The sequence below is a fragment of the Pygoscelis adeliae genome, unplaced genomic scaffold (assembly GCF_000699105.1).
Source record: "Pygoscelis adeliae isolate BGI_AS28 unplaced genomic scaffold, ASM69910v1 Scaffold77, whole genome shotgun sequence".
In the NCBI taxonomy this organism is placed as follows: domain Eukaryota; kingdom Metazoa; phylum Chordata; class Aves; order Sphenisciformes; family Spheniscidae; genus Pygoscelis; species Pygoscelis adeliae.
In genome coordinates, this window is record NW_008825216.1 from 4,568 (window position 1) to 25,497 (window position 20,930).

General features: G+C 39.0%; 1 protein-coding gene across 1 annotated transcript in view; it reads right to left on the bottom strand.

The window, feature by feature from the left end:
- The window catches only part of WDR64 (WD repeat domain 64), a gene marked incomplete at its 3' end in the record, with an annotated part of 67,007 nt that overhangs the window by 3,355 nt on the left and 42,722 nt on the right, over positions 1-20,930 (bottom strand). Inside the window, exons 11-12 of the mRNA XM_009329212.1 lie at positions 2,543-2,669; positions 182-330 (exon numbers count right to left, since the gene is read on the bottom strand). Coding sequence (XP_009327487.1) covers positions 182-330; positions 2,543-2,669 — 276 coding nt within the window. The remainder of the gene's footprint in view (positions 1-181; positions 331-2,542; positions 2,670-20,930) is intronic.

Genomic DNA, 20,930 nt, shown 5'->3' on the forward strand with positions numbered 1-20,930 from the left:
CAAACAGTTTATTCATCATGGCTACTACTTCCCTGGACAATTTGAGCACAAAAATAGCCACAAAAGCAACACTTTGAGTAATAAACACTAATCACTTATCTAATTGCTCAGTAACTTATTTGTAATTAAAAAAAGCTGAGACTTTTCTTTTTCAGTTTAAATGGTGACAACTTACACTTACCTTCAGTATTGACTCAGAGCAGATAGTGAGAATCTGGTGAAAAGCCCTGTTGTAAACCAGAACATTGATGCTTTTCTCATGTGTCTGTGGCACCTGTCTCGTATCTTGTATCATATGAGTTAGGGGATAAATATCAATGACAGCTGAACCTGCACAGGGTGAGAGGAGTGAGAATATATACATTTTATGTATAGTACCAGTTACTTTCCCTGGATATAAAAAGATTTTATGTAAACCATAGGGTTCATTTGAGTTCTTCTGAAGAGAATAAGGAATATTGTCTGTTTCTTGAGAATATTTGTTCTCTAAACTGGAAAACTTTCACACATGCTCCCCACAAAGCACCAGTTAAACAATGGCTAAGTATTCACCTGCCTTAAACAACCACCTGCCCATCTTTTATGGGTTTGATACCCTGACCCCAAATCATTACAAGCCATAAATCCCCCAGTCCCAGAGTAGGTTGTCATAGAGTGGAATGAACCCAAATAAATAAAACTCCAATTGGCAGCTATATCACTAAAATAAATTCTGGTATCTGCTTTCTTAGAGATAAAGCAATTCTATCTGCAGGCAATGATGATGTCTTTCCAGTACCTTCCTTTATACAGCACTGCAGGTCTGAATGGTGTTTTCCAGACACTTTCCAGTGCTCTTGGATCAGAAGGGTTGCAAAGACAGAGAGGCAGATGGGGACAACAAGACAAAAGAGGGGACAAGGTTTCTGTGATGCAGGCTCACAAGCCAGACTACACATGCAGCCTCCTATTGCAGTTCCAGTATTACTGTGGTTCTACCAGCAGAGGAGCAGTGGTCAGCAGTGAGTATGCAGCAAAGGATGAAATTGCCTAATACATGGCATAAGTCCAGGTATAGAGGCCAGCAGCTTGGAAAAAGGCACACAAGGAAAGCTATGGCAATATTCAAATGAAGCATGAAGGTGAGCTGTGATTTATGGATGTTAGTGAACTAATAACTGAAAATCTCCTCTGTTAAGCCAGGTACATAACAATGAGAATTAATTTGCCCACATATAGCCTCAGTCTCTTGCCCTCTTCAGGGGCAAGGAGACATTCACTTAGCCTTTTAATGGAATCATTAACAGAGTCCAGGACCAGATTTTTACAGCTATTTAGGCACTGCTCTAATCCTTGTTTATAAGGGCAAAGTTACTTCATTTTGTCAAGGATTTATCCATGTAAAATTAGTACATTACTAAGCCTTGAAAATCTCACTAACTTAAATTTCAACTGAAGATCATATCTGTATCCTTTAGTGATTAAAAATCTTTAAAAACTAAACTGATTAATATTCTGGGCATTTTTAAAATAAGACCTAGAAGCTGAAGTTTCTTAAGCTTTGGAGTGCTTACTAAACGCCTAAATACATGTAACAATTTGTGGACTCTAGTCCAATGTATATATTTAGGCTTCTAAAACAAGTTTATTGGCACAAAGATTCAGGAGGAACTACCAAGTCACTGAAAACAAAATGTTTCACATTCATCTTCTCAGATTTGACAGGCTTTGCAAGATTTGTGCCTTGTTCCGAATCCAAGGACAGAAAAAGCTGTCTCCAAAGATGATGATCTTATTTGCCTGGTATGTCTCAGGCCTCTATAGCCCCAGAACAGGTTCAAAGCTGGTTTTTTTTCCAGTGACTACGTCTCTGGGGCAGACAAACCCTGCTGGTTGCCAGAGTCTCTGCCTTAGATACAGAAGGCTAACATCCTTAGTGAAACTTGCGAAGCTCCGGTCCCTCAGAGGTTCCAGGCTCCCTGCTACAGAGTCAGGAAACAGAGTCCAGAAACCTTGGGATGAGTTCCCACAGTATTTTATTCCTGATCAGTTGGACAGTGCATCTGTTGACACCACAGATTGTGGGGCGCTCTGTTGCTACCGAGTTAAATAAGGAGTTTGAATACACTTGTGAGGGCTCCATAGAGACTATACTTTGCTGCTTTGATCTCCAAATGGGAGGAGGGTGCTAGAGGAATAGTTAGGGGAAGATCAGCAGCTTAGTAGCTTTCAAGGAATGACAAGGCTACAGAACAATATCTGTAGTTTAATTTTTCTAAGGAAGGCTCACCTTGCCTTTAGAGAAGCCTTTCTCATTGCTTCTGGTTCCTACTGTTAATTCCCAGGCTGCATATTTTCATGCCTATTTCTATATTGAAATTAGCACCATATATAACAAGATCCACTTTAAAATGATCTTCATGTGCAAATACCCTTACCTCCCACTATTCTGTACATCTCATATACCTTATTCCTGTACTCAACTTCAGTTGTATGTAATCATAAAGGAAATCGCGTTCTAGGAGAAGGGGCATGCTCTCACACATCAGCTGCAGTAACATACCAGTGATAAGCGTGCCACGATCATTGTCAAATACCATGGCAAAGGTCTCCATCTCTCCAGGACTCCTTTGATTATCATGGAAGACCTGCAGCAGCGAAAGGGTCTGTATATCCCACACTCTAAAAATCTAAAGGGAGAGAGAGGGGAGAAAAATCTAGTACTGTATCATGATTGGATTTTCAACTACTTTTTGTTTCTATGACAGTAATATTACAGCCTCCAATGAAAATCACATTGTTAAGCATGGTACATCCCAAAATAAGCAAGACAAATATCAAAGGTATCTTTATCCCTATTTTACTAAGGATAAAAGGCACAGAAAGGCAGAGTTTTGTGATCTTGACCTGACAGGTCCACAGCGGAACCAGATCTCCTGGTAATTGGTTCTACTCTCTTGTGTCATACTTTTCAGTCATGTACAGATAAATGCCAAGTTTAAAAGCTTGTATTTGAACTGGACTGTCAAAGTACAAAGTACAAAGACAGTACAAAGATAAATTTCAGAGGGTTCCGGATAAAGGAATTCCTGCAATCTTTGACTGACAGCAGATGTTGGAGCAAATCAGGATCAGGACACACCGCAGAAGGATCATTTTTATGCCTATATAGTTCTTGTGCTCTCCATAAGCAAATGCTACCGATCACAGTCGGGGTACTATCCTGTAAGGAGCGCTAGGTATATTAAATATATTTGTTCTTACTTTTAGTTTCAATGGAAAACACAGCACTTGCTTTAAACTCTAGAATTACTCATCAGTAATTACATGTTAGCAGCACTTATTCATCCTGCCTGATCAAAAGCTCTGTTGAACTTACTGCTATCCCATGCAAACTGCTCTTAATCCTGCAAGAAATCATGATTTAATTGCTCAGATCCCATGGCTTTTAGTGTGCTGTATTTCCCTGCAAGATCATCTTACTATGCTCTCAAAAGTTATTCTGTCATCACATCTGCCTGCAATTCTTATTCAGCTGCCAAAACCATGGTGAGTTTTATATAGGGATTTGTGCAAGTTATTTGTATTCATTCAATTGTGTTATTAAAATGTGGGGCTGCATTTTTAATTGGGATTTTAACACAAAGACACATGTTGGTACAATGCTCCCATCAATATTGGGAGTGTTGTGGGTGTTGACAAAAGTCATTGAATCTTTGGGTGAAATGCTCCATATAATGTAAGTCCATAAAACACATCAGGACAAACCCATGAAATATTCAACTGGATTTGATAACTGAGCTGCGTCTCAGACAGAAATTTCACATGAGTAATTCTGCTTCCTGTGCTACAGTTCCTGGATGTCTTCCTCTCTCACCTGTTCCTTATTCTTAACTTTGTCACTCACTTGAGATCTCAGTGGCTTTTCTTAGGTGATCTTGATGCAGTTAGTCAAATTCTAACGTCATAGTCTTGGCCAGGAAGCATGAAGCAGCCAGCCTGCCCCGACTGGGGCTGGGCTGCTGTTTCTCTAAAAGAGCAATAATTTTGGGAGATCTGATGAGGGAAAAAAAAAAAAACCCTAGGAAAAATCCTAGGAAAATCCACTGCCATTTCTTTGGTTCCTCCCAGGATCTCCTGTATGGCAACAAACATTATGGTAAAGGTAGGTCCAAGTCCAAAGACGTCTGCAGCAGACAGCTTGGGTGCAGATTCTTGCATTATATTCCTGAAAACCTACTTAATTCACCCACAGGTAAAAGCAGTTGTGTTGGTACATTAACTTGCCCACTGGGGAAAGACCATCCAGTAAGCCTCTTGAAACCGGCCTGAGCATCTGTCCATAACAGATGGGCGTTGTAACACAAAAAGAAGCAAGCAGAATTGGGACAGCGAGACTGGAAGTTCATTTTGAAATCACTGGGGTTTTTTTCTGACTGATTTATTAGATAGCACAATGACTGGCACCTTAGAAAACCTTAAAAGAGCTTAGCCAGAACAAAGAATGTGGAGCTCTGTTTGGCACTTTCATATAATTTCATAAAAGTTTTAATGACATAAGCTATTTACTAAGGCCATTAACAAGTTACGCCCCAGGAAATGACTTGCAGCCAGTCTTATATCAGAAGTGCTAGAAACTACTATCTATCTGATGCATAACTCAAATTCAGCACAGTCAGGGTGTTACTGACCTAGAAATGGTGGTGATTGGTAGAAGAAAGACAGATTAAGTTATCATTAAAGACATTTGATTTGCAAAATAATTGCTTTTAGCTCATCTTGCCTAACACGAAGCTAGCAATCTGACAGGAAGTACTCTGAGGAAAAAACAAGAACAATCTGTCAATCTCATAAAGAAAACAGCTACAGTCAAATTCACTGCTGAAAACTCAGAAAATTCAGTTCTGTAATGTCACTCACCTTTTAACACAAAGATCTTTGAAAACCTAAAACAGCCCTGAGAAATACTTTCTCTGCAAATTTGGGATTAGATAATTTTATGTCTGCAGAGTACCACTTGTATCTGTCCATTTGATCACATAAAAGCTTAAACTTTTTTTTTTATATGATTATATATATAACTCAGGAAAAATTTTCATTTTACACCAATAAACAGAGAAAGTAAGTGGTTTCCCAAATGACACACAGCAAATCATAGTCTGAAACATAACCTAGAAGTTTTGACTATTTCAGCTTTCCTCACCATCGCCTATTTCCTTCTTCATTTTGAAATCTATTTATTTTTCTGTTGAAAAGAGTATGTGCCCATTATAATTCATAGGCAGTATGTCGTGTCCTTAAAAATGCTTTTGATAATGAGGAAGACTTCACTTGTGCATATGTTCATGTTATGAAAAGTTGATTGCAATTGCCAGGAATGATTTCTTCCAAAGACACACACGATACAATTGAGAATGAATGTTTGTTACTCTGGATGTTATAAAATGTTGAAGTATCTCTCTTTTTTTCTCTTAAAAGAGCATCTCAGCACAGAAAAAAAAAGTTGCCAAAAAACCCCAAACCAAGTAGGAGACTGTTCACTGTATGCAGAATAAAAATAAGGGAGACAGTAATGGATGGAAATTATTCAGGGAGATACACAGATTTTGAGATTATTGGAATTTCCATCAGTAACCTGATTTTAAAGGAGTTACAGTGGATCCAGCAAAATTCTGAAAAGGAAGGGAAGAAAAGAAACAGATGATACATCAATCAGTGTTTAAACAGATCACCTTTGGCACCAGAGAGAAGTTCATACATGAGTGTTTCACGATTTTAAGTAAAAGAAAATTTCTCCTGAATATTTTGTTTGTTTTCAGGAAAACTCAAAAGGAAAAGGCTCCAAGAGAACTTCTTACTGAGATTAAATTTGCTCTGAGACAGTACTGAGTCAGAAGAACCACGTCCATCATATTCCTCTGATAGACTTCTGATTACATTTCGGGAGTTTACTCAGACATGCAATTTCAAAAGCATACAAAAAGAGAAATAGGCAGTGAGAAAGCTTGAAGAAGGAAAACCGGTTGAATAGAAAAAATTATGAAACTGTTCATCCAGCTGACAGTAGACCAGCAAAAATAGAAAGAAGAATAGGTGATGAAACTCGAGAAAGTTAGGGCAATATTGCAGGTAGATCTCTGTCCTGGTTTCGGCTGGGATAGAGTTAATTTCCTTCCTAGTAGCTGGTACAGTGCTGTGGTTTGGATTTAGGGTGAGAATAATGTTGATAACACACCGATGTTTTAGTTGTTGCTAAGTGGTGCTCACACCAGTCAAAGACTTTTCAGCTTCCCGCACTCTACCAACTGAGAAGGCTGGAGGTGCACAAGGAGCTGGGAGGGGGCACAGCCCGGACAGCTGACCCAAACTGGCCACAGGGACATTCCATACCATGTGACGTCATGCTCAGTACATAAACTGGGGGAAAGCTGGCCGGGGGAGCCGCTGCTCAGGGACTGGCTGGGCATCGGTCAGTGGGTGAGCAACTGCACCATGCATCACTTGCTTTGTATATCCCTTTATCACTATTATTACTATTACTATTATTATTATTTCCCCTTCCCCTTCTGTCCTATTAAACTGTCTTTATCTCAACCCATGAATTTTACTTTTTTTGTTTTTTCCAATTCTCTCCCCCAACCCACTGCGGGGGGAGGGGAGAGTGAGCGAACTTCTGTGTGGTGTTTAGCTGCCTGCCGGGTTAAACCACAACAATCTCCAAGCTCACTTCTGGCATGGTCACACTTAGAGCGCATAAAAACAGCTGTAAGAGCTGAAGATTAATCAGAAGTAGGTATCTATGGAGATACTGTAGTCAGGTGAAGAGAATAAGTCACTGTACAGAGATATAATGACCTTTCCATAAACATCACCCAGATGTGTGACAAAGTTAGTGAAATTATACAAAACAAAACTGAAGACAGACAATTCTAATAATCTTATGGACTATTCAAATTAAATTGGTCAACAACTGAAACATAAATTTGACATTTTATCAAAGCAATAAGAAGAGAAGATGATTTTACAGCACAAGTGAATATAAGTAAGAGCCTCTCGCACTATTTCTTGCTGCTTGTTCAGCTATTAATGCCAGTACCACATTAAGAAAATGCAGTCACTTAAAGTGACAGCAAAAACCTGGACACGTCACAGCATTCATAAATCTCTTCCCTTCCTTCCGGCCTTCTTCCTTTCCCAGCCTGTGGGCAGGGATGGGGAGATTACATAAACCGCTGTTCCACGTGAGTAACTCCCACACGAGGCATCACCAGCGTGGCCGCCAGATATCGTGTCACTGCTGTTCGTCTGCATCAGCACACATGACTGTGCATGAATTCATGCATGAAGAGTGGCAGCAGAAGGCATGCTTATTTAGAAATTAGGAGGTGACTAGGGGGAGTTGCCTTAGGAATGTTTTGTTAATAGTAACTTTACTGTTCTACTTATTTATGGAAGAACTTCCCACAGCAGCCTGACAAATGCCAGGAATCCCTGAAGCCCTCTGAAAACATATTTATGGGAAAATGCTTCTAGACTATGTCTTCTGAAGTCACAGAATACAGACTATATACAAGCAAACAAAACATATTAGGGAGGAGAAGGAGTGCGGAGAGAAGGAGCTTCAGGTGCTTTTGGAAACAACTTCTTTCCTTCTTCCTGCTGTTTCCACCTTACAGGAAAAGCTGAGCTATACTTACAGCAACATTCTATCTACAACACTGGCTTACATTAATGAACAACTTGTTGGTTCAGTTTGGGTGCTAGCAGAATTGGCCTTGACCCACAGATACACCTTTTTTAAGAGTTAGCAGAACAGGGATTCTTGCCTGTGTTCCCACTTTGTGGCCAGCCTCCTTCACACAATCGGTAACAGGCACGGAGGGGCACTCGAGGAATGCACGCTGCCTTTCTTTCCTATCTCAGCTGCAACAGCTTCAGCAAACTACTCTGTTATCCTCTCCAGGACTGCAGTCTGGATCAATTCCCTCTGTTCTGGGGTGCTCTTCTTGTGTCTTTCATTTTTCAACCCAATGGTAAAACTACATAGTTACAGATGGAATTTCCACAGACACTAAGCAAAATTGGGAACCAAATCCCTCCAGAATTCAGTGGGAGTTCTTGCCAAAGCCTTCTGAGATCCCTTAAAAAAATTTAAATGTGTATATTTGCATACATAAACACTTCTCTCTCAAGCACCACCTTCCTTCAAGCCCTAAAACTTAGAACATAGAAAAAACTATCTATCTTTTCCATCTGGTCTAAAGCCTATGTTTTATGAGCATGTAAAAACAGCAACATCCCTCTCTTCTATTTTTCTTAACACACAGAGACAAAGAGCGAGATTCATCTTACCAACTAAAATGGGAAGAGCAGAGGGAGACAGAACAAAGATGGGAAATAGGGCAAGACAAAATTGGTAAATAAATATTTTACATGCTCTCAGTACAATGAAGTTCAGGCTCGGGAACATTTATCTCCTGCTGGGTTGTTATGAGGACACCACTGTGGAAACATGCTCTGACTTTGGAAGAAGTGAATCCTCTTCTGTCCCTTTCTGTCTGTAATTAACTGAGGTAGAAAAGGACTAAAGAAGTCCAGGATTTGCTGATACCCACCACCACCAAAAGGTAATCCCTTCAAATTACTGCTAGTTAAGAATAAGAAAGTGACCTTAAAACACTGCTCTAAAGAAAATATCTCAACAGCTCTCAAGAGGAAACAATAACTTCCCTTTAGTGCTTCCAAACTCTCATATCCTGCTGATACTTTTTGTAAGTTAAGGAAAATGTATTTTTTGAAAAAGACAGACAACTTTCCTCAGTTTTACAGAATGGTGATGCTGCAAGTCTTTAAAACAACCTATGAAAAAACACTTGTGCAGGAAAACCCGAAATCCAACCACTCTTGGGGCAGAAAGAGGTTGCCCTAGCTACAGTGTTCACTGTAGGCACAGACAGGAAGAGTAAGCAACAATTAAAGCTGATTTTCTGTTGAAGTGTTTAGTTTATCCACCCCTGTTTGCTACACTGTTCAACTGTTTCAGGGGGTCATTGAAGGCTCCATGGTCTAAGTGAAAAAAATTACAAATTCATACAGAACATCTGAGCCCTCAAAGACAAAAGTCACCAGGCATGAAAGAGAGGTCAAACTGCAGTTCTGCTTGCCGTGTTATTTACTAGAGTAAGTTATCTGCAGAGGGTGCTGTTGTGTGTCTTGTGATCCCTGAGGGTGATCCTGCAAAGTTCTACAACTCCCTGTAGTTATTAGAAGACATAGGAACAAACCGATGTCAATGGGATTACTTGTGACGCTAAGGCAAGGAGGATTTAGCTCTAAGCATATTAATGCAATGTGGTGCAGCAGATGGTACTATAACTAGTGCCTTACTGAGACAGTAGTTTGGCAAAGTTCAAAATTATGGACATTTCAAATCACTTCCTCAGATAGTACCATTAACCTGGTAATATATAAGGTTACTTTCCTTTTCCCAAACATGGAGCAATGCCGGAAAGGAATCAAATTGGGTTATACGCAATAGTGAGTCTAATTGTATAGTAATGATCCTGCAGGATATTTACTGGATGCTGTGCAATGATTGAGAGTGTGTAAAGGCTCTGTATGTCTGTCTCTGTACTCTCTGCTGGGTGTGCTGACAGTAGACCTACCTGACCCCTAATGCAAAGATAAACTAACCCTCTACACTTCTGGAGAACAGTTTCAGTGGACATTTAGATGGTGTGTGGGTCAGAAACAGGAAGCTAGAGATGTAGGACAGAGGTGATATGAACACCTGGATCAGAAGAGCTCAAAAAACAGGCAGGTTCCTCCTGTCAATCTTCAGCCAATCTTAGAATGATGCTCTCACCTTAGACATAGTGTTTGAAGTAATTTTCAGGTATGCAACACTTCATTTACATTTTGAAGATCTCCTTTTTCTTCATTCCCCCATAGAAAAATAAGCAATCAGAAAACTACAGGTCTGGAAATTTATTTTTAATATAGCTTAAACACTTGATCTCAGTTTTCTGGTAGAAGAACTATAGAAATCAGCACAGGCTGAATATCTAATGGATCATTTCCTTCATGTATGCCGAGAATACATGAGGACAATCCATTCACGAAGGAAATTTGTGCATTCTCAGATACACTGAGAAACAAAACATCATTTTGCAACGATACAACCATAACTAGGACAGATATTTTCCTCAAACAGTCCAGCTGCATGCTGGTTGTAGGCATGCATGTATATTATACACCATATAAGTCTAAGAACTAGAGAAGGAAAATGTAGGTATGAGCCAAAAAAGTACATTTAAAATTAGTTCTAATTCCTTTTACTTTTTCATAGAATCACAGAATCACAGACGGTTGAGGTTGGAAGGGACTTCTGAAGGTCATCTTGTCTAACCCCACTGTTGAAGTGGGGCCACCTGGAGAGGTTGCTCAGGACTATGTCCAGATAGATTTGGAATATCTCCAAGGATGGAGACTCCACAACCTCTCTGGGCAACCTGTGCCAGTGCTTGCTCTCCCTCACAGTAAAAGAAATGTTTCCTGATGTTCAGACAGAACCTCCTGTGTTTCGGTTTTCATTGCCTCTGGTCCTGTCACTGGGCACCACTGAAAAGAGCCTGGCACCATCTTCTTTACACCCTCCCTTCTGATATTTATATACAGTAATGAGATCTCCCTTGAGTCTTCTCTTCTCTAGGCTAATTTTGTAGGGGTTTTTTGCAGACTACCCAAGAGACAAAGTAATTTGAATAATGGAAAATGGGACAGGAAATAACAGAAAATTGGCTAAGTTACATGAAAAGTCTGAAGAAGAGTATTCAATGTTCTTGAAGGATTATGCAATATAAGAGGAGAATAAAATTCTTAATATCTGGGAGGAGCGAATAAACTGAAGAGAATAAAAGTATAGCAACAAGGGAAGGATTAACTTTAACTTTCAAAGCACTATACGAAAAATGTATCTGATACAGACGTGGCCACATAATTTCTATGAAGGATGACTGGAGCAGATTTCCCAAATGCCTCTTTTTCAAATTATCTAGATTAAATTTAATATTGTTGATATACAGTACATTCCAGTAACAGCTGCGATTAGCAATGGTTTGACATAAATTAAACATTGTGCTTCCAGCTCAGCTGCTCTCATTTTTCAGGAAGATAAATGACTGTATTATAAATATATCCTGTCATGTGCTTTCAAAATATGTTAGATAAGCATCCACGCTAACCTACACAGGCATTGATACAATCACCTGCTCAGTTCCAGACAGGCAAAAGACATTTACAACTTCCCACTGGGATATTGCACAGCCAGTTTGCCATTAAGCAGATCTGTAGAGAGGGGACTAGAGACTGGTAACATTAAGGCTTGAGTAAATTTGCAAAAGTCAGAAAATACAAAAATTAATAACATATCTTACTGCCCTTTATCCTCCCTGAAACACTAAAAATCTGCCCATGGGTTCTGTAAGATTAAAGCTAAAATATATATAAAAGAATTAATTTAGAATGGGCAAATTTCAGCAAGGAAGTGCTTATGTGCTTGCATCAAGTTGGCTGCATCAGATTTTGAAGAAATTATGAACAGAATGAAACTCTGCCATGCCCCAGAATGGAGATGCGAGAAATCACCCTGTGTATTGCACTACTCCCTTGCCACGTGTAAATGTGTGCATTGCTCTTTCAATATTAGCTGCCAAAAAATAAATTACTTTTAAAGATAAAAAGACCAAACATTCCCTTCACTGATTTAAAACAAAGGTTTTGTTTATAAATGACACTGTACAGTGGTATAAAGGCTGGGAATACATTCCTTACCCTAGCCCTACTGACCATCAGACAAAACTGAGATTGTTTTTATGCATTGAAGCCTGTAGGCTCAAATCTTGCTCACCTGACTCACGTAAGTGGTCTAACTCAACCAAACCCACCACTGGAGGTGTTCTAGTAAAATCAATGGAACAACTGGTGTAGCAAATTTTGTCTTACTGACTTCCACTGACAACTCAAGTAGGCAAGACATGAAGTTGTAGCCTCCGCTGTTCTAGCTGTGAATCCCCACTCCGCACTAAGTGAGAGAGAGCGGTTGTCACTGCTTCACAGCCTTTCAGTACAAGGGCTATGCAGTCTGGTCTGGTCTCTGCCATTAGCCTTAATCTTCTTGTTTCCACAGAGCCTTATGAGTGTAAGATCATCTTTCAGATAATGACCTGCTTCCTGCCACATCTCCAGGTTTAATAGCCCCTGTCCCTATAAGTGTTTTTTTTTTCCTCGATGCTTCCTGAATGCACTCAAAGAGTTCTGTAATATGAATAAATGAAGTAATAAATGCTTTAGGCTGCAGGATGAGAATAAGAATGGGCAAACTAACTATAGAGAGGAAGGGGCAATGAAGGGCTGAGTGACATGAAGGAGAGGAAAAAAATAAATACAGCAGAGATTTCCTATGCAGCATTCTTCTGTCTAGGCTGGAGTTTTTTTAAAGATAAAAAATGGTCAGTTTTCCATTATTTCTTTACCCCACAGATTGCTCTCATATTACCATACACTCCATAGAACTAATTCTTCAGCTGATTGGGCCCATTTTAAAAAAAGGCTAGCAATTTCTATTAAATTACAGTATTGGTATTTGAAGAAAAATGCTGTAGTGCCAATGTAGTAACCAGGCGGATCAAGTACCTTTATACAAGACAGTCTTGCCTTGCCTGGCTTGAAACATCCAACTCATGTCTATCCAGTGTATCCTGAAGCATCCGAGGATGCTGCTTGCTGTAATTCCAAGTCCAAAGATAGCACTTTTTAAAGGACTTACATATTCTACCAGCATTTCTCTTCAATAAAAAAGATATTGCTTCAGTGCTTGAATAACCCATATTATTTTACTTTGTACTCCCCCAGACCTAAAAGAAAAGGTGTAAAATATTTGTAACGGTGGGAAATACATCACTCTTCTTCTTTTTATAAGTCCCAAATGATACGTATCAATGAAATTACAGCCATAAATCAAGAGAATAGGCTGTTGCAGCCATTTTGGAAAAAATGTTTCCTGAAAACTGGGTTAGTGGCTTCTGCAGAATAATTCCAATCAAGGAGTTAGATACATTTGTATTCACAGTTAAATACGTACACTTTCACTTTCATGCCAATAACCTAATCTATGAATGCAACATGCTGACACTTTAGCAAAGAGTCCATGTATTATGTGAAAACCTGAGTCTGTATTTTGGTGCAGTGACACAAAGGACAAGTTAATACCTTCAGACAAATTTAACAGTATTTCCTTTTTGGAAATATTTTCAACCAAATCATAAGACAAGACAGACACACTGTAAGTGTAGTTGTGATGAATGTGGTTCCTGTTGGTCTGTGGTATATAATTTAACACAGAGAATAGCTTGTGTTTCTGGGAAATCTCAACACAAGATTTGGAACATGTTCCTGTGATTAGGAACAAATAGATCACATCGATATTTCAGATCTCCTAGTAAATTCACTTAACAGCTGAAGAAAAAGCTGTAAAGCCCATGGAAAAGTCCATGGCTGTGGACTACAACTGTAATTGCACCTGTGCACACTGTTAACTTTAAGGTCTTCACAACCTGGAAGACCAGGAACAAATTTATTTCCAGGAATATTACATTCTGAATCAAGTCCAGCAGCACAGAATTATGACAATCCCTGACTGTGCCCTCCCCTCTTCCTCAGTGTCACTACTATGGAAATACTAATTCATATGACTAAAGGACATACAGAAATTATTTACAAATCTATGGCTCTGCCTAATTTATAGATATTCTTATGTTATAAAACTAAGAAAGTAAGTTTAACTTTTGTGATAAGAGAATTCGATATATACATGATTTTTTAATAGCTGCCTGACAGCAGTTTACTAATAATCTGTTCCACTGAGAAATCCTTATAATATTGGAGCAAACAAAGTGCTCATGTGCTGGACTAGTTTAAGGAATCTTCATTTTCTTAAATGGAACCATCATTTGAATTCAAATTCCAAAATAGTTTCTTAATTGTTGCCATAATAATAAGTTTGTTTTGTTATCACTGGCTCAGGGCAATCTGTTTTCAGTTAAATTAAATATCACAGGTTTCTTCAATTTTTTCCAGAAAGCTGTATTGCACACTGGCCAAAATGCCCCAGTGTAAATAAAGAAGTCTGCTCAAAACAATTGACATGAATTCCAAGTTTCAGTGCAAAACACTGAAGTTTCATTCCAAGTTTCCTGGGCTTGTTTGCCACCAAATACAGTACTGATTTTTGACACCCAACTGAGTGTGCTCTCTCTGCAGATCTATTGAGGTCTACCACAAAAACAACCCAAAGTGCTGCAAGAAGACAGCGCTGCTCAGACAGCAGATGTTTCCCATACTGACAAGCAGAACTGATCTAGGGAAGAATAAAGAAAACCTTTGACATTATTTTTCTTTCACTGGATGTATTTGGCTGATGCTCATTTTACATCATCTCATGATTCTAGAAAGATGTGAGAGCTAGTGACTAATTCAGCACTGCCAGTGACTATTTTTCTCCTTGCAAACCGAGAAGTTATGCATATACATTTCAGATCTTGGCACCAGCTCTCCTTTTAGAAGAGACTGTAGAAAGATCTGGACTTACCCCCAGCTGTCTATGAATTAGATTGCATAACACCACTTCGACTGGTTAAGAATGAAGGAGGGCCAAAGTGATCTTTTTTGTTGTTTCTTGAAGAATATCTATATCAAGATCATCCCGAGTACTTTAATTTTATTATAGTAGAGCTGTCCTTCTTTTTTAGACTTAGTTTACAGCACTAGATAAATAATTAGTATTTCCTTTAAGACTACCTTACATACAGGGGGACTGACAGAAACAAGACTGACTGATTTCAAATGTGTGAGCCTCAGATTTTTTTTGTTTTACCGCAGGCAGTGCTGAGAGCACAAGATCTATAGCTAACCTTGACCAGAGTACTCAGGTCAAGTGCCACAATGGTACATGTAGATTTTACCATTATATCTGAACTGTACAGTACACTGAAACAATAGTGTGCTGCAGGTCATCCCAGAGTCCTTGCTCCCTGATAATCTGGATGGGAACCTGGACAAACAGTGCTGCAAATCTGTGTTTTGTTCATGCCTATGTTCATTTCAGTGGAGATAACTGCACTGGGATGTAGGGTGAAAGAGAATGGTGTGCACATTGGTCCTTATGCTAATGCTAAGTGGGGATGCAGCCAAGTTTTGCACCAGGATGAGACAGCTGGGCAGAATTCTTGAAAATCACAGTTTAGACACAGCCTGAAATTACGAGCTATCATAATGAAGACTGTGGTGCATAAGAATCTGATTTAAAGAAAATAATCCATATAGTACTTGCATTTTACTTTTCAGCAAAGTAATGTCAACACACAGCGTTGCAAGGCCTATGTTAAAACAATTGCCAGTCAAATTCTCTAGTTCATTCATTGTGGATTGCACATTTATCATAATAAATAAAGGCTAAACTATACTCTGCTGAATGAATGTAACTCGTGCAGTTTCTGCAGTATTTTTAATCCTTGTTTATGTGATTACTAATTTACAGAATTAGAGACTTTCAGCTTGTGTATCATTTAGTGGGATTGAGCATGGGTTCACTGCAAATAGAGATTAGCCTTCTACTTAGAAAGGTGGGGTTTTTAAGTAGACTATCCGAGACAGTAAGCCTCTTTATACTGGAGATCTGCGTTTACTAAGGGCTGCCTAAACCTATGTTATAATACCCAACCCTTTCAGAGCTCTGCTCCACCCTTTTCTTCCCTCCCTCCCTCCCCTACCACACACACATGGGACTTCTCTGTAGACACAAGTGACCTGCTGAGTAATCTGTACTTTTGGAATCATCTGTCTAGCTCACAAAGTTAAGTCATGTGAACAGACTTGGGCGGTGTCAGAAGAGGTCGACTGAAATCCAGTCAGACCATCCAGCAACAGATGAAAAGCAAGCAGAACAGTTCTCTAAAATAAAGCACATGCATCTTAAAAATAGCGTGAATAAAACAAGCATTGTGTAGGTCTAATTGATGCTTGGCATATTCAACAATTGGACTTCCAGATAATCAGACTGCTTTTTTTTTTTAAATATTGCAAGACATCACAGATCAAAAAGGTTAAACTGTTGTGTAGTCATATTTCATAATAAAAAGACTAACTCATGGAATTGAAATTAAAAGCAGACATGATAAGCAAAAATTGCAGCCGCAGAAAACACCTGAAATACTTGCAGTGATCAAACCAATTGCTTGCACACAGTACAAATAAAACATATGCTAAAAGGCCTTACAACAAAAAGGCAACAATGTACTTCCTCATTTAAGTTATGGCACTGGCACAATCTCCCTCAGTGCATAATACTGACCTTTGTGTTAAAAATCTTTCACTTATTTCTATTTACAATTTTTGACATATGGTTAAAGAGAAGGTCTTAAAAATGAGCATAATACAAAATAGCTTATTTATGTCTGCTTTCCTAAACTTCTTGGATAACTTGAATATTGCTGTTAATCTAGCATGCAGTTAAAAGTAACTTACTGGTTCTGAAGAACACTTGCACTTCAGAAACAAAGACAACCCTTTTCCTTTATGGAGGTTTAATTTATGATTTCAGGTCTGCACGATCATACTGTTCTCTCCACAGAGACATTTGTTTTGTATCTTGGCCATTGTGTTGCATGAGATGTTTCTTCCGACACTTCCTAAACACACTGATGCCTCCCTCCCCTTCTCCTGGGCTCCACTCTTTGTTTTCCGTGCTCTGGGATGTTAAGACTGTTAGAGCTAATAATCTTGTAAACTAGCTCTTCCACTCTAATACAAATCCCCTGTGATTTCTGTTTTTTTTCATTAGTGCTGTGAAACCACAGTGTAGGATTGGTTCATTTTTACATTTCTGTATAAACTACAGCATACATTAATGTTCTATAGTATGGAACTAAGGCTAATACCATCAACTGAATCCCCTAGTACTCTTGTAAAAGATGTGTAACATTTGTGCTGTCTTTAGAACCGTTCACGAGAGTTTTTGAACGCCCTAACTCAGCCATTACTTATTCAGACTGCAAACCTTTGCTGCAGCACAAGTCTGAAACCAAAAGCCAATGTGATCCCTTACTTTTGAACTCTGTAGTATAAATTAATTACATATGGGCTGCAGAGATATTCTTGTGAGTACATTTGTGTATGGCTTTTCAGTCTTAAAAGTCCTTTGAGGTCAAATGAGGGCAAAGCAACGTAGTAAAATTCTTTGTTTGAATCCTTGTTTTAAAAATGTTTACACTTTGTTAATATAGAAAGTTAATACTATGTGCAAAACATACCAAAGAAAACTGACTGCCAAAAGACTGACTGTGTGATTTTCTTAAATACAGTCAGGAAGAATATGCTTTCTAGCTTTCTACCTCCATGGATATTAGTCCCCAGGAATGTAGCTCGCATAGTATCTTAAAAGCCATCTATCCAACATTAACTTTTGTTGTTCTTCATAAAGTAATATGTAACAGATCATAGGAAATCACGTGTTACAATTCTAGGGAGTGAAAGCCAGAAGTTAAGTGCAATAGATACAATCTAACTTAAACAAGAAAATGGTTTGGGAATTTTTTTCTCTAAAAGGTTCCTAAATGTATTTCATAGGAATATCCCCTATTCCCACTGTCTAGCCCTTCCCATTGCCTGACCCATGGGCCAGTAACAAAGGCAAATATATATATAAAAAACATATTATGCTAATCTCAAAACATTTTAAGAATTTATTTTAACAGATATAATCTATATCTCTAGCAATTAAGGTCTCTGCTTGCAGCAGAAAAGATGTGGGATGCCCACAGGATCCACTGAGCCCACAGTACTGAACATTGTCAGCACGTGTCTGCTTACAAGAGAAGTGATGGACTGATACAAAATAGTTTCTTGATTCTGACATGCATATTATTCCACAAAATACAGTAGTGGCTCATGCGAAGGCTAGGTCTCGTGAGTACAAAGTGCAAATGTAGTGAAAGGTTAATAAATCATTTGTGTATCATCGATTTCTCAGGTCCTTTAAAGAACAGCTAACAATAGTGAGAAGTTTATCTACTGTAACATGTAAGGTTTTTTTGTATTCTTCTTGTACGATGTATAAAAATTTCCCATCATTCTTGAACTTCCCCTGGTTCTCTGATAGAAGCTATGATTGTCCACCTGTGAAACTATAACTTTCTCACTACAGTCACTTATGTCAGAAAACAAAGACTATCTATGCTTGGTGAGAATTAAGAAACTAAACTTGACGAGGAAGCTGATGCTGTTGTCATTCACATCTCACTTCCTGAAGGAAATGGAAACTAACAGTACACAGAATATACAGAAATGACAGTATAAAGACTATCCCAGTCTGTGAATACACAGCTACCTAAAGAACATAGTGTTTAACCTTACAGTCACAGGAGAAATACTACGACCTTCTTTCAGGTTCTGTCATCAGAGGAAAATATTTCCCTAGTGCATTAGACTTAGGTTTACCTTTATGATGCTGTTTTGAATCTTTGTAATTTATATAGCATAAAAATATCTTTACAATAAGTCAAGAAAATTTTCAATATAGTTCAAGAAAAATAGCCATAAAGTATAAAATCAGTCTGAGCCTTCAAATGTGGTAATATAACAATTACAAATCTTAATAAAAAAAAAAAAAGTATTCCCTACTTTTTACCTTGTTCTGTATTTTTAGCTGAAAAATGGCACAATAACAAAGCTTTTATTTTAATATGACTATCTGACATGTTTTACGTTAAATTTAATTTTGGGAATGTCCAGAAAAAGTATTAATTTAATTTTCCTAAGCTTTTCCCTAGTTCTGCTATTCTGTCAAACAGCTAATGCAAAATCTGTTGAATAGATATTGTTTCCCTTGGTTACAATGCTTCCATGAGATCATTGATATCTCTCTAACTTATTTTCAGTGAAGATATATAGGCTCTCCTTGTTTTGCTTCAGCAGCCTCCTATATCACAGTCACTGAAAGATGAAAACAAAATAGAGAAAACTATTTTGATTTTTCTTATGCTAGGCAGATTGGAAAGCAAACTGGTCTTTGTTTTTAAGGTGGAAACAAATTATGTATTTAACGTAACGTTAGAAGTTCCCTGGGAAGTTGCACACTTCTGTGTAATACCTGGTTCTTGTCTATACAAACCCAAATGTCCTTTAACTGGGTTGGAAGCAATCCTGGTACAGCTGACCTTCCTCCGCTATTGTGTACACCATGTACCATCTACAGATTGTAAATTCTTTGTGGCACAAAGAATTGTGCCTCAAATTGATTGTCACTTTATTTGTAAAGTCCTTTAGACTTCTCTGTGAAGGATCCCTTCTTTTTTGATATAGTTTTCAACTATGACCACAAGATTTACCTGACTTTTGAAAGTCTAGGAATTTATCTCTATTTCTGTTTATTTTTGAGAAGTGGAATTTCTGTCTTATAACTCACAGCACTGTTTAAAGACACATAGCTTTAATTAAAACATACTTTCACATATTCATTTTCACGTACAAGTGATCTTACTGATGTCATTGGCACAACTCAGCTACCTTTAGTTAAGATCAGGTGTCCACATACTTGGAGACTTGTAAAATAGATTTTGCTTCCCTCTAAGTCATCCTGTTGAATCATAGAAAGGCCCACAAGGGACTTCAAGAGACCTTCTAGTCATTTACTGCCCCAGGGGCTTCATTCTTAGTTGCTTTTCTATAAATATCTTCATGTACATTCATGCTCCTTAAGTCATGTCTTATGTCTTATTCCATTTTTCCTACATGTATAGCTTGCAGGCTATCTGTCAAAACCCTCCTTAATTCGGCAGTAACGTATGCCTATAGTAAATGTACAGAGTTACCTACAAAACAGACAGGTATAGATTTATAGGAGTGAGGAAGGGGGAATGGTTATGGCTCTAGGATTATGTGAGGATGGGAGATTTCTGATGACCTATTTTCAGCTATTTTTAGAAGGGTGCGGGTTATTTTAAGAATAGGATTAAAGACATGAAAATGTGGTATTTACTGGCACCTCAATGAGCAGTGGTAAGCAATTATGGCAGAGGAGCGGCACGGACAGAATAAATAGCTAGTAATGTTTCCTACATGACCCAACAAAAAGCTGGAAACCTTTGAGATAGAGGAAAGTCCTGTCACACCAGGAAAAGCGCTGGAGCCGAGTAACGCAGCCCGATCTGCTCCCCACATAACAACCAGCGCCACTAAGGAAAGGCGGTGGGTGATAGTAGCAGGTGACTCTCTTCTGAGAGGTACGGAGGCACCCATTTGCCGACTGGACACACTCTCTAGAGAGGTGTGCTGCTTGCCAGGGGCTCGCATCAGGGATGTCACCGGGAGGCTACCAAGCCTCGTACAGTCCACTATTACCCGCTGCTGCTGTTTCATGTGGGCACCAGTGACACAGCCAGGAGCAGTCTGAGGACTATCAGGAAGGACTACAGAGCCCTGGGAGTGGCGGTTACGGACTCAGGAGCGTAGGTTGTTTTTTCATCAATCCTGCCGGTCAAAGGGAAGGAGTTTGAAAGGGCCAGTCGAAACTGGCAAGTCAACAAATGGTTACAGGACTGGTGCCACAGCCAGGGGTTCGGCTACTTAGACCATGGGACTCGCTTTGAGAAACCTGGTCTACTGGGGGCTGACGGGGTCCATCTGTCAGAGGAGGGGAAAAGCACCTTCAGTCATAGGCTTGCCAAGCTGGTGAAGAGGGCTTTAAACCAGAGGTGCCGGGGGAGGGGAACCTCAGTCCATCCCACTCCTACCAGTTTGATGCCAGGGCCACCAATAGATGCCCAGAGCCTGGAGAAGGATCACAGGTCAGCAGGAGAGCACCTGAAGAGCAGCACAAAGGAACTCCAGCCAGTAAG